At 41.9% G+C, this 14,922-nt stretch overlaps 1 protein-coding gene across 1 annotated transcript; it reads left to right on the top strand.

The window, feature by feature from the left end:
• Positions 1-10,240: 10,240 nt before the first annotated feature.
• Positions 10,241-11,267, top strand: LOC132376461 (porphobilinogen deaminase-like). The gene is given in 2 exon segments (XM_059942119.1): positions 10,241-10,824; positions 10,826-11,267. Coding segments are annotated over 2 exon segments (1,014 nt in total). The 5' UTR covers positions 10,241-10,252.
• Positions 11,268-14,922: the final 3,655 nt, after the last annotated feature.

Genomic DNA, 14,922 nt, shown 5'->3' with positions numbered 1-14,922 from the left:
GAGAAGCCTCTTATTCCACCAACAAGTGAGGACAAAAAAGGCAACTCCTTCCCTGAAAATTGTGCTCAATTCCAAGCTATCCTTTATAAGTTTTGGTACTTCTACCAATCAGGATGTGGTAAACAATGGTATCTCTCACTTCAGCAAGGGGTAAGTCCACCAATTAGCTGGGCTCCAGGAAAAGAAGTTTGACACACTGTCCTGAACTCAATTCAAGGAAGGCCACGCAAGGTTGTCTCCATAGAAGGTATCTTACTGATCCACTCCCACTCCAGCCCATGCTTAGGTTCAGCTAGACCAACTTCTCAGCTGCACCAGCCCTGCTCTCCTGACCCTACCACATACCCCATACACCCAAAGCGTCTGGGAGAAATAGATCACAACAGATTTTACATCATTCTTTATTTCCTCATTATTATGAAACAGGTAAAATAACCCTTGGCCAGTGCGGTCAAGAAGACTCTCTGCTGTCTTCCAGACTGGAGTCCAGCTTGTCCTCATTCATTTGGTTGGCCAAAAAGTTCGTTCGGTTAATGACTACTTTTTCTCAATAAAGTTCTTGGTGAAAATGAAAAGTGTGTCTTTTATTTTTACTTAAAACCAAATGAAATTTTTTGGCCCACCCAATATTTCCATCTGTACCTGCCACATGGGATTCGTTTCATGCAAGTCCTTGGGATGTCACTTCCCTGTTTGAGACTCATTCTCTCTCTAGAAAATTGTCCTTGGTTATACTTGCTCAGTGTTAGCTGTAAATAACAATATGCACTGCAATTATGTGGAAAAGCCAGGGCCTAGAATTCTATCTCATAAGCCCCCAGATTCAGAAACAGATAGATACATCCTCTAAAGGCAAGGTTCCCAAATAGGCAGCCCTCAAGCCATGTGTTGCCTGCAGTGCGCTTTGTTAGACCCACACATTTGTTTATAATTTGACTTGCTCACCAATATTTGGAAATTGGAAGATTTTAATCCAAACGTTTGACTTTTCATGGAAAATCAGAAGAACTGGCAAAGCTTGGCCCTTATTCTGACACCCCCATTTGACACCTCTGGGGCTAAGCGGCAGCACCTCCTTCAGAAGCTGCCTGCTCTCTCCGTTTTAACCCAATAATCACCACTTTCTGTTTTCTCTCATACACACAAACCAAGTGTGAACTGCTGATTTTCTTAGACTACAGAAGTATTTATTTGCACCCATGCCTATATCAAAAGTGGGAAAAGGAAAGCTAGACTTCCTCACAGATTTTGTGAAAAACTAGATAGGACTATATTTTTTGGTGGCAATAACAAATTTTTCTTACAAGTTTAATATGCAAAGTGTGTTTTAAGTTGAAAGCATTCAACTTAAGACATAATTACAAAACAAACTGCTATGAGAACTACAAGGGACCACGTACAAGGGAAAAACCTCTACAAGGGACCTCTTGTAGGGAAAAACAAGTGTGATGAAATAAATAATAATTTAAAAAATTGAGGTGTCAGGGTCTGTTTTGGGATGTGGTAATGCTGCTGTGAAATGCATTTACAAAGCTGGCTGTCTTCACTCATGTACCTCATCACAGCCCCCTACACCAGAACCTTCCACATTTATCCCCATCCCACCCCACTGGCTTTTGAGTTTGCAACTTTTGCTCTAAAAGAGTAAATCTACAAAAAGAAATGATGCCCAATTCCCCCATCACTACCCACATGGACCCAACATACCTGTCATCCAAAAATACCGTAACAACATGGTATATTTCTGGTTAACAGTGACTACAAATCATGGAGATGTGATATGTGTATACTTTCAGGTAAGAGATAAAACTCAATGACTTAATGGTGATACAGAAAATGAGGCATTTATACAACTGGATATTCCAAACAAGTTGGTGCTGAATTTTTTCTCCTGTCCTAGACTAGTGCAGAGCTATACAGAAATAAGAACTAAAATATACTTCAACTGGATATAGAGTATTCCAGACAGGAAACAGGGGCTGATTGATATGGCAGGAACACACTTCTAACATTTGGGCTAATGGTAGTTAAATAAATCCCCCAAGCTCTGATTAGGCAAGAAAGAGGGAGAAGAGGCAGCGTAGGTGGCCTAGGCTAAAGTCCGAAAATATTTTGAGCAGATCAGCATTTAGTCACACACGGGTTGTGATGTCAGCAAGACAGCCTCAGGACAGCCTTCCCAGAAACAGACTCTGAGCAGGGGCTGCCCAAGTCCTGACAAGACCCGAGAGTGCTATAATCAAGGCAGCCATTCCCAGGAAGAGGAGAAGGGCAGGGGGTCTGGAGCAAAGTCGAAGCATGTAGCGTACTGATCCCTTCAGTCTAATATCACTCAGATCAAGAGCAGAGTGAAGGTAAAGGACCTTACTATGTAGAATTTTTTCTTTTTTTTTTTTTGACTGCTAGATGTAATAAAAACATAAGAGATAGAGATTTAAGGAGATTCTTCACCAAGCAACAAAATCACTTAAAGTTCACTCAGGTGTTACAGAATTACCTCATAATTATATGACTTTTTGTTGCAAGTTTTCCAAACTGGGTTATCCTATCCTTGCAAATCCAACAGCCTCATTGGAGAAAGCCTTGATGTAGCAGAAGTTGCTAGAGCAGTCTGACAAAACCAGACTGTTCCGATTAACTCTATGACATAACAAATGACCCCGAAATTTAACAGCTTAAAACAACCATTTTATTTGTTTACAATGTGAAGTATCAGTAATTCAAGAAGGTCTCACTTGGGCAGTTCTTGGAGCCCCTCACACAGTTGCAGTCCAGAGATTGGCTGGACTGTAATTATTTGAAGGCTCAGCTGGACGGGATGTTGGCTGAGAGCTCAGCTGGGGCTGCTAGCCCCGCATCTGCATCCTGTCTCTCAGTGCAGCTGGGTCTTCTCACTGCAGAGCCACCGGATTCCAAGAGCCATTATCTTCAGAGGGAGAGTCTCAAGAGCACAGAGAGCAAATGTTCCAAGAGACGGAGGAAGAAGTTGCAAGACCTCTCTTGACCTAATGTTGAAGTCACTCAGTGGCACTGGTGCTGAACTTTATTGGTCAATGAAATCATTAAGACCAACCCAGAATCAATGGATCCCATTGATCTATGAAAGGGGTATCATCTAAATTTGGAAATTGACATCCTTTACTCTGAAGTTATAGGTTTTAATTGAAACCCTTCCTGGTAGTCAAGCCTAGAGGTATGGAAAATAACTTCTCTATGTTTTGTTTGTTTGTTTGTTTCTAACATTCAATCTACTGTTTTGCAATACCAAAACTTTTAGAAGCAACATTTCTCATCCATAGTTTGTGATAATTTTTGAGTTAAAATTTAATATATAGAATTTCAGTTAATCTTCCTTGAAGAAATAATTCAAAACAAAGTTTCTTAAGCTTGGAAATCAGGAAAGACAGGCAATAGACTTCTCTTTGTTACATGCTGTTCTAGTATACTTGGTGTTATGTAGTCTGTTCCTAGTTAATCTCAAATTACCTTTATACAATTAAAAACTCATAATCTTACTTTTAATCAGTTTTTTTTCTTTTGTTCTTCTGTAAAAAGATGTTTCTGATCTCTGAAAGCTTTATAAAGAGTAAAAGGATATTCTTATTTTCCCCAAAATGATGAAATTGCTGTATCTTCTTTCTTCATGGCTAAGAAAGCATTTAAAGTCCACACCCCAAATCAGATGCCTTATTAAAAGGAATTAGAGCTTAAAAGGGAAATAGAGGGTTTCTTTGAAATATGCCTTGGAGGTCTTGTCCTAGACTGTGAAACTTAAAAAATGTTTCATCATGTAAGATCTGGTTCTGTTTTTTCATCCCTTTTTGTTTGCAGAATGGGGGCATGGCGTGATTTTTTTTTTTTTTTAAGAATCAATCAGTGGTTGTTTCTTCTTTAGTTTCTTCAATATAAGTTTCTTTCCTCTATGATACTGTCATATTCCTCCTCCCCCTCCTTCTCCTCCTCCCCCTCCTTCTCCTCCTCCCCCTCCTTCTCCTCCTCCCCCTCCTTCTCCTCCAACTGCTTCTCTTCCTCCTTCTGCTCTACATGCTTCTTATATTCCTTTTCCCTTTCTTTAGTATTCTGTATCCTTGAATTGGATTTATATTGAAGGAAAATCAAAACAAAAGAGGAAAAACTAAACATGAATCTTTGTATATCTTCCAGTGTAAGAATTTATGGAATCAAATGCATGGTTCTTCACTGAACCTCCCTAATTTAGAAGTCTTTCAGCTTAGTAGACAGCCATTTAAATTAAACTAAAAAGGCTATTTAAAGCAATGAGGGAGGATTTTAAAAGGTTAGTAAAGTATTAAGCTAAAAGGGATTTAGAATATGTATTAGGTAATAGGCAAATCCATAGTGACAGAAAGTAGATTAGTGGTTGTCAGGGACTAGGGGAGGGGCAATGGGGAATGCCTTAATGGGTACAGATTTCTTTTGGAGGTGATGAAAATGTTCTGGTAATAAAGTTCAACTCTTGTTTTTGCTAATACTCCTAGGGCCCTAGAACCTGTTCTTATTCTGAAGAAATCCTAAACTTCCATCATCAATCCTAAATAGGTTATGTTACACCATCCTTGTGGGGTTGTGAGAGGTAAGCAGGAAAGAATTGTTCTGAGGAACAAAGAGCCAAAAATAATCCTGAGCTGAAATGGCTGCCTCACCACCCCCACGTATGGTTCATTCTAGTCACACAGATGATCATAGTTCATCTTGAATCTGTAAAGATTCAAGAATTTAAACTTATTCCCTCAAAGGGAATTGCAAAAATCCAACACAATCTTGAGTAAACAATTAAGGTGTTTATTAATTTATGAACCAGACACCCTAATACAGACATATGTAGAAAGAATAGTAATAATGGTTTGAAAATCAGAAGATGCACTATGGGATTTTGTTTAGTCATAAAATTCAAGCCGTGTCTAATTTTCATGCACACCTTCTCCCCTATTTCCTATGTAAATAAAGTGAAGACTTAATTTTGAAATTACTTCCCTTTGTGAAGAAAATTGGGTTCTATAACCATCTTCTCTTTGAGCTTGTTTCAAGGCATTGTACTTTATTTTGTTATTTAGGGAGATGAAGTTGAGGAGATATTGCTTGTTTTCCATGATTAACTTCCATAATTTCTTTACAACTAACAGCATTTTTGAAGTCCTAATAGATCAATTAGTGTCCTAGGCTGGACAAAGCTATTTCCTTCCCTTCTGGGAGCCTTGAATGTGAAAATGAAAATATGTGAGAAGATTGCAGTCAAAGAAAGGAGGAGGAGGAGAAGAAGAAGAGGAGGAAGGGGAGGAGGGAGAAGAAGAGGAAGAGGAGGGGGAGGAGGGAGAAGAAGAGGAGGAGGAGGGAGAAGAAGAGGAGGAGGAGGAGGGGAAGGAGGAGCAGGAGGGAGAAGAAGAGGAGGAGGAAGAGGGGGAGGAGGAGGAAGCGGGAGAAGAGGAAGAGGAGGAGGAGGAGCAGGAGGGAGAAGAAGAGGAGGAGGAGGAGGGGGAGGAGGAGGAGGCGGGAGAAGAGGAGGAGGAGGAGGAGGCAGGAGAAGAGGAGGAGGAGCAGGAGGAGGGAGAAGAGGAAGAGGAGGAGGAGGGGGAGGAGGGGGATGAGGAGAAGAAGAGGAGGAGGAGGAGGATGGAGAAGAAAAGGAGGAGGTGGTGGCAGCTTGCAGAGAGTTGGAGAGGAGATATGGGATCTAGACTTGAAACCTGGTCAAGCACATCCTTGAGATGGGGGAGCACTCTAACAATTCATCAGTGGGAGAATGCATAGGCCTCAGAGTCCTAGAAGTATCAAAGAAGTCTGTTGGATTTACACTTTAATTCAAAATCAAAACCACCTCCATGTGTGTTTCCTTTTTTGACTTCCTCCTCTCTAGGAAGTTTCTGACTACCCCCTATTAGGAAGTCCCTATCTAATACCTTCCTTAGCCAGCTCTGTACCACCCTTAGCTGGTCCCATTGGGATGGCCATACAAAGCCAAGCAACTTTGTTCTGTCCCTTCTTTGTATAGCCATGTCATTACCATATGGGTAGAGGTTTGATGGCCTTTGTACTTACTGTTTCTTCTGCAAGGAAATGCTCTTCCTAGATGTGCACAGGGCTCCCTCCCTGTCACAGGATGGGTTCCCTAGGAAGCCCACTCTGAAACAGGCTTCTGACCATTAGATGTGAATATTTATGGGGGGTACACTTGGAATCAGCTGTGAAAAGAAGGGAAAGGAAGGGAGGTAGTGTTAGCAGCCTCAGCTAGCCCTGGGGGGAGACTCCGAAACAGAAATCTCCCACGACGTAGGTCCTGTTTGGGCTTTTCTATCCCCACCTTGATGAGTCATTGGACATGGGCCACCTTCAGGAAGGACACGGCCTTGAGAGAGGCTCCTGGCACCAGAGGCCCCCCCAAACATTCCGAGGCTGAAGGTTGTCTTTTGACAGCTCTCCAGCACCTGGGGCAGAAAGTCCTTCTTTGACGGGGGACCTGGGTGGCACACGTCTGCATCCGTCACTTCATACAGACTCTTCATAAAGGTTACCTCCTCAGAGACGCCCTTCTGACCATCCTTTGAACTACTCCCATTCCCAGCCCCCAGATACTGAGATCAGGGTGTCAGCAGGGTTGGCTTCTCCCGAGACCTCTCTCCTGGGTGTGTATATGCTCATCTTCTCCCTGTCCTCACATGCTCTTCTAATCTATCTGTGTCCAAATTTCCTCTTCTTATAAGGACACCAGTCATACTGGATGAGGGTCCACCCTAATGACCTCATTTTAACTTAATTACCTCTTTAAAGACTTTATCTCCAAATGCAGTCACATTCTGAGGTACTAGAGGTAGGGCTTCAAAATTCAAAATATGAATTTGGCGGGGGGGTTAGAGCACAATTCAGCCCATAACACACAACAGACTAAGTTTCAAGGTTAGCCAAATTGATGTTAAAATTAATGTGTGTACCATAAGATGACCCTAAAATAAATAAGCATCAGCTCACACAGAAAATTCCAGAAGGTTGCCTAGGTGTGAAAGTAATTGAGGGCATGTAAATAGAGAGGCTTACAGGAGTGCTTTCAATCATTTGGCAAGTGGACAGGCTTGGTCTAGCTTCAGAGTCGCACTGCAAACCTGCATTCTACACCGAGGCACATACTAAAAGACGATTTACTATCCAAGACATTGTATTGAAGAATGACTTGACCCCAAAGTGAATAACTTCTGGACCAGTTGTGTCAGTAATACTGTAATAAAGACCAAACATGACTCTATGCTGGATCTATTCCTTTAGCTCTAACCTTTGTGCTCTGTTGCCTGTGCTTAGTCATGCTGGCTCTGGATCTTTTGTAAAAGAATGTTGCCTATAGCGTGAAATATACAGGATAGCCTATTCTCAAGGCTCTGACCTTTAAAAGTATAACACTTTTCCATTCATATAGAGATTAAAAGTTGCAGAACAGAGAATAGTATTTGTCCTGTTGGAGGTTTGCAGGAACATTGTGACCAGACCTATGTGGACAGCTGCAAGAGCAAAGGATTCCAACACCAAGAAATTTGTGACAACCAGCCACACACCCCCCCCCTTTTAGTATAAAAGAAGCCTAAATTCTAACTCGGGGAAGATGGTTCTTTGGGACACTAGTCCATCATCTTCTCCATCTGCTGGCTTTCCAAATAAAGTCACTATTCCCTGTCCCAAAACCTCGTCTCTCAATTTATTGGCCTGTTGTGTGGCAAGCAGTGTGAGCTTGGACTCGGTAACAATATCTTGCTATTATTGTTAAAGTGTATATATATATATATATATATATATATATATATATATATATATATAATGTCCTTACAAAGGAAATCCTGAGGTGGTTTCAGTATTTTAGAACTGAAGTAGGGGTAAAGTGCTGAGTTAATGTATCAGAATGTAGACACCCTGTTTTCCCCTATCAGCCTCCCTAATCAAACCTTCAGGATTTGAAGGAAATTGTGAATTTCATCCACTTTTTCTTTTTACCTAAAAAGACACTCTTGTCTTTAAAAATCTTGTTTCTTAAACTGTGACCCTTCCCAGCAAAATCAGAATCACCTGGGGTCTTATTAGCAGGCAGCATGGCTCCCCCAGACCCACTAAATGTGATTCCCTGGGGATGGGACCCAGTCATCTGCTTTTGTAACAGGCTCTCCAGGTGATTCTTATATGCAATAAAACTTGAACATTGTTTTTAAAAGCTGATGAGGGTCTCATATACAAAATATTTACTTTGGTGGATAGATTTTTTTTTAAAAACTGCTCCTTAAGATAACAGGAAGAGAAATATTAACAATAATAATTTTGTTTTGAACATAGTTGTACATAGTTAGCTCAAAGGCGTGAATGAATACTAAAGTCTATCACATGACTAAGGGCTCTCCCAGCATAGGTAAGAGTGGGAATGGACCTTTCAGGTAAGGTACTCCTGGTCAGTGAAGGTCCCACCTGTCGAGCAGCCAAGTATGTCCTGCTGGGTCAGCTTGCTGGCCTCCTGTGGATGCAGCCAGTAAGGAGACGATGAGCCCACCTGAATTTTTACAGTTTGTGACACTTGGCAGAGGAGATGGCATGAGCTTCATCTTCACATTCGTTCCTCTTGCCCCACAAGTTTCATGCCCAGTGTCCAGGCCAGGTAGACACTGCACGCACAGTTATGACAGTTGTGTCATAGCAAGGAAGCTCACGCTTAGAAAAAAACCCAATCTATTAAAGGAGCTATTAGTAAACCTGTCCATCCACCCCTACAGAAAGAGAGGCAATATCTTTATTATTATGATCAGGAAACAAATCTACCTTCTGACTCAGAGAGAGATATCATTTTTATCACCCTGGACTATCTCCAAGGATAGAAGGAAACCAGCTTCGTTATCCTGGAGAATAAGCAAATCTGCTCCCTGCCTGGAGAAGATCTGCAAATCTCCTTGAACAAAGCTATCAATGTTTTTTGCTCAGAAGACATCCAGATATGCCAGGATTATCTCTCAGCACTACCTTTTAATATGTTTTGCTCTGATGACTCAAAAGTTAGCCTGGGTGTTAGGAGAACTCAAGCTTGTCTTCTTGCATTGACTCCAGAAGGTAAATCTATTTAATACTTTGTATAATCATGAACTCAGGCTTCAAACTTTTTAAGTAGTGCATCCTGTATCTCAAGCAGAATCTTGCATGTAGCCTCAATGTATAAAACAGATGAAAGCAGAGGAGATGAGGTGAAGCTGTCATGAGCTGGGACTTCTCCTCAGCCCCTTTACCTTTATCTCCCTGAGTTGGATTCTGGATCAACTTGGCCTCTGAGCAACCTCAAAAGCTCATATCCCTCAAAATACAGTTGAAAACCATCACTGTACTAAAAGAGTGATTGCTGTTTTATAATTGCTAGCCCTCCTCAGCAGGTTGGTAGGTTATCGTGCAGTGAGAAAAGGGATTAGGGTATGAGTAAGTAACAAACAGTTCTTCCTGGCAGCAGTGGAGGGGAAAGCTGGTGGTTTTAGTCACTAAGTCATGGAGGAAAATAGTTTAGTTTCTGTTACAGGAAACATGTCCAAGCATGTCCATAAAGGATAGTGGTCATCTCTGTACCCTTTTACTTACTTATTCGTGCATTTATTTTTTTCAGCAAGAATATCATATCGATATTGATAACCTACTAAATACCAGATGTAGTGTTAGTGTACAAAAGTGAATAAGACATGATGCCACTAAAAGGAGGGATAAATAGAAGCAAGTATTACATCAGTAAAAACTAAATTTTTACAATGACAACATTACATACATGTGCCGTACGAGGGTATGATGTGTTTCTATGACATCTTCTGCTAGTTGACTCTTTCTGCCTGAGACGGTCTGCTAGTTGACTCTTTCTGCCTGAGACAGTCATCAGAATATGTGCAGCAATTCCTTGTGTTGGAGAAGACGGAAAGCCTTGAGGGACACTTTTTTTTTTTTTTTTGGCCACGAAACGCGGCACATAGGATCTTAGTTCCCAGACCAGGTATTGAACCTGTGCCCCCTTCAATGGAAGCGCGGAGTCTTAACCAATGGACCACCAGGGAAGTCCCAGAGGGACACTTTTTAAAATCTACTTGCTTTCCCACTCTGAGGCTCAGCTGGCCACAGGCCAGGGGCTGAGGTTCCTTTCTTCCAAGCCAGTGATTCTGGTTCTTGGACAAGGTGTTGAGGAGCACTGAGAGCAGCAGGGACTGTGACCTCGGGACTTTTTCTGCAGGAAGAAAACAGCCCAAAGATGAGAGTGATTCGCGTGGGTACCCACAAGAGCCAGCTGGCCTGCATACAGACGGACAGTGTGGTGGCAACGCTGAAAGCCTTATACCCAGGCTCGCAGTTTGAGATCATTGCTGTGTCCACCACAGGGGACAAGATTCTTGATACGGCTCTCTCCAAGACTGGAGAGTTTACCAAGGAGCTGGAACACGCACTGGAGAGGAATGAAGTGGACCTGGTTGTTCACTCCCTGAAGGACCTGCCCGCGGTGCTTCCTCCTGGCTTCACCATTGGAGCCATCTGCAAGCAGGAGAGCCCCTCTGATGCTGTTGTCTTTCACCCAAAATTTGTTGGGAAGACCCTAGAAACCTTGCCAGGGAAGAGCGTGGTGGGAACTAGCTCCCTGCGGAGAGCGGCCCAGCTGCAGAGAAAGTTCCCACATCTGGAGTTCAAGAGTATTCGGGGAAACCTCAACACACGGCTTTGGAAGTTGGATGAACTGCAGGAGTTCGGTGCCGTCATCCTGGCTGCAGCTGGCCTGCAGTGCATGGGCTGGCAGAACCGGGTGGGGCAGATCCTGCACCCTGAGGAGTGCGGGTCAGGGGGCTCTGGGAGTGGAAGTTCGAGCCAAGGACCAGGACATCTTGGATCTGGTGGGGGTGTTGCATGATCCTGAGACTCTGCTTCACTGTATTGCTGAACAGGCCTTCCTGAGGCACCTGGAAGGAGGCTGCAGTGTGCCAGTGGCAGAGCATACAGCTATGAAGGATGGGCAACTATACCTGACTGGAGGAGTCTGGAGTCTGAATGGCACAGATAGCATGCAAGAGATCATGCAGGCCACCATCCATGTCCCTGCCAAGCATGAAGATGGCCCTGAGGATGATCCACAGCTGGTGGGCATCACTGCCCGGAACATTCCACAACAAGCCCAGCTGGCTGCTGAGAGCCTGGGCATCAGCCTGGCCACCTTGTTGCTGAACAAAGGAGCCAAGAACATCTTGGATGTGGCACGGCAGCTCAATGATGTCCACTAACTGGTCTGTGGGGCACAGGTGCCTGTGTTGCTGGTGCCCAGTGCCTACATCCCAGCCCTCAGTGCCCCATTCCCATTGCTACCTGGGGGGTGATTACCCAGGGGATTGAACTGCAGGGGCAGTGACTTACAGAGACTTGTCTCACCTTGGGGCCTTGGTGATGGCTTGTCTCCTCAGTAGGTGGGGGCTTAGTCTCTAGAGAAAAACATCTAACAAGCCACAGCCTTTGAATGTAACCAACTCTACTAATAAACCAGATCTGAAGGTGAAAAAAAAAAAATCTACTTGCTTTGAATGCACTGAATCTTATAAACTCTAAATACTTTCATAATTCTTAAATTTTTGTGACCAACTAACCAAATTGTGCATCAGAAAGGCTTTTTCATATAAATTACATCCAGCTGCTTTTCTAACAGGATAATCACAAATAACCTAAGCAGAGAATAATTTCTCCTTAGGGAAGGGCCTAGAAGCTTAAAATTGATAATATATACCTTTTATCAAAAATGATGATAATCTCTACTAAGTGTTCTAGTTATATTAAATCGTTTAGTTTAATTCTCATAATTACTTAATGAGTTAAGTACTGTCTTACTTTTGAAGTGAGAAAAGGGAGAGTCAGGGCTGCTAGGTGATTGCCCAACATGCTACAGGAAGTACGGGCAGGTCTGTCCACTCCCGTTCCCAGGCTCCACAGAGCCCTGTTCTGTGCTTGAAGAGCAGGAAGCCACTGCCAGCTCCTCTGTACCCAGTCATCCTTTCAGCTTTCATCATAAATGGAAATTCATATCTTTCATCTTCTCTGACCAGTAAGCTCCCTACATCTTTCCTTTCTCAATAATGTCTAAAGAAATATGAGAATATATGTAACCTGGGGTATGAATTTCCCTTTTTAGTATTCACAAGACTCTTCTGCAATAAAGAAAGAAAATAAATTGGTAGAAGAAATTCAAAGAGTGTTAAATCTTGACAAAAGTTTGAATAGATGAAATAATTTTTATCTTCATGCTGATGACAGAAACTTTGGAAGAAATCACTTGCAGATGAATTTTCTCTTTCAATTTTGAATTGAAAGAAGATAGCAAATAAATGTAGCATATACCAGAGTGGGTAAAATTATATTTATCTTTTTGCTAAGAATCATTAAAGTAACACTGATATACTACTAAACAAAAATGTACATCTTTGGATCATTTTTTAAATATAACAAACTCAGGAATAGAAATAGGTTATAAAATCAATTCATAAACTAGTTTAACCTAAATGAATACTCTTGCTCTACAAAATTTTTGTATAATGTATTCACTAATTACATTCTGTTGAAGATATAAGAGCTTTATTTGCCATATTTATACAATTTAAGGTTCTGCTATGTCTAAATAGCCAGGAATAAGACTTCTCTTTAATTCAAAAACTAAATTAAGTCTATATTTTACTTTTAAAACATAAAAATAATCAAGAAAATGCTATCTGTCCTACAGTTCCTTTTGTTATTAGACTAGCCACTGGGTTTTACTTCAGCGAAAAACCATGAACTGATGCCTTATTGAATGTACTGTTACATAGGAAAAGCAAATACTCCAGCACATGTGCAAAAGATTTCACCAAATGTAAAATATTTGGTTTAAAGTCTTTACACAGCTGCCTGGGGACACCAGTTCACTAATGCCTGAAGAGTGTCTGCCTCCGTCTCGCTTCCAGGTAGACAACAATCATACCTCTTTTCCATCTGCTTTCACTGGTAACCTATGTAAGGTTGAGAGTGGGTGAGCGATTACAGGAAAGTTAAGAAAGAGGGGCAGTTCTAAATAAGAATGCATGATTCCTACCTCTGTAAGCAAATGGACCATTTCTTAGGTTGCTGGCAGATGTTGAGATAAGATGGACAACTTATCAGTCAAGCTGAAGATACAGGGAAAGAAAATCCTTCCTTCCAGTCATTGAGCCTAACATTTAACCACACCCCAACCAGAGTTAGTAACTGTCACGTGACAGAGGGGACCGTCCCCTTCTCTGACAGGAACCGCTAAAGAAGTGCCCCTGGCTGGGAGCTAAGAGTCCTCCAAGACCATGGGCCTGCTGGATCCACTTCAGGGATCCACTTCACTGCTAGCAGTTCTCACCTAAGCTGAGAGGCACTAGGTCTTCTCTTTTTAACACATCATAAAATATCAAGAACTTCCTGGGCATGGCACAGGGATGCCTTCCTAATTGTGACAGTTATGTTCCTAATGAATTGCCTCTCATCTGAATTTCTGCAAGTGTCATGTGCAAGTGTGGACTATTCACTATAGATTCATATAGATTTGTATGTTTTACTGCCATTCTATTTCAACTCCAAATTAGTGTCTAATGATTTAGCACCATTTCACTCTTTTTCCTCCTTCTGCCTCAGCTTCTCTCCCATAACCAAATATGTTTAAACTTCCTAAAGTATCTATTTAGTAAATGGGATCGTGTGCATAAGTTGCCCAAAGCAGGAGACACCTACTTCTGTACTGAGTATAGAGGCTAGTGATTTCAAAGTGATCTCAATAAATGTGTTGCCAGCCAGCCCCTCCTTCCAAGCAGCTGTAATATGAGCTTATGCTATATTTAATTTATTAGCCTAGGACAAGTTAACTGCATAGTTTCCACAAAATAGAACATGTTGTTTATAGTAACTACATGTTAATTCCTTTGAACACAGCAGTAATTATACAGGGACTTTGCATCTCTCGACAATCATGTGATTAACTGGTGTTTGGTGTTTTAAGTTGGGTGTGAGGTCAGCATCGAGACAGACAGGGTTTGTGCATCAAAGGACACCTTAGTATCCTCACTCTGTTCCCACGAACTTTGTTTCTTGTTTAATTCTAGCGGGTTTGCACACAGCTCGCTGGGGTAGGAGAGCTGCTGCCCAGTAGCCTTGAAATTTAAGACCAGCACACAGAGGCAACAAACCTTTTCGGGGCACAGAATGCCATGTACTCAAGGAAGACAATATCAGCGTTTGCCCAGTACATACGCATCTATAAAAAGTTCAGTAAACACACAGGTGTAATGGCTTGAGTTTTATGTCTCAACAGAACTTTAAAATCATACTTCAGGCTGAGTACTTCTGAGAAACGATTACACTTTTCAAGATGTTGGAAGGTATGTGGCTTTCAGGATTCTGTCTCATAAAGACAAGAAAGAAGAGTCACTTTTGCCCGAAGTGCTGACTTGGCTTTGAACATCACATTTTACAGAATATTCTGCTCTGGGTTATGTTTACAGCAGTGAACCCATCGGTGCTTTTAATTAACATTCCTCCATTGTCTAATTAATGGTCTCCTCTTTCCTCCCCAAAACCCTTCCTCAGCCCCTCCAGTTTTGATAAGAAAATATACCAAATATACCATTATTTTTCCCTGAATACCCTGTTTTGATTAGTTACTTCAACAGAAATCACTCTTAGGAGAGTGAGGTCACAAAAGGGGAAGTAAAGAAAATGCAAAAGTGTAGAAAGCAGTCATTTCACAAAGCACAGATTTCATACCCAAGGTTAATAAAATGCAATCAGCAGCCTGACTCAAACCCACTTTTTCCCCCCTTCTCCTCCCAACTCTTCAGGTTAGATGGGAGAAATGTTCCTTAGATTTCAACCCTGGTGGTTTGGGGTTGGCACCTCTAT

The sequence above is a fragment of the Balaenoptera ricei genome, chromosome 12 (assembly GCF_028023285.1).
Source record: "Balaenoptera ricei isolate mBalRic1 chromosome 12, mBalRic1.hap2, whole genome shotgun sequence".
NCBI classification, from domain to species: domain Eukaryota; kingdom Metazoa; phylum Chordata; class Mammalia; order Artiodactyla; family Balaenopteridae; genus Balaenoptera; species Balaenoptera ricei.
Note: the sequence above shows the minus strand (reverse complement) of the source record. Positions and strands in the feature narration are given on the sequence as shown.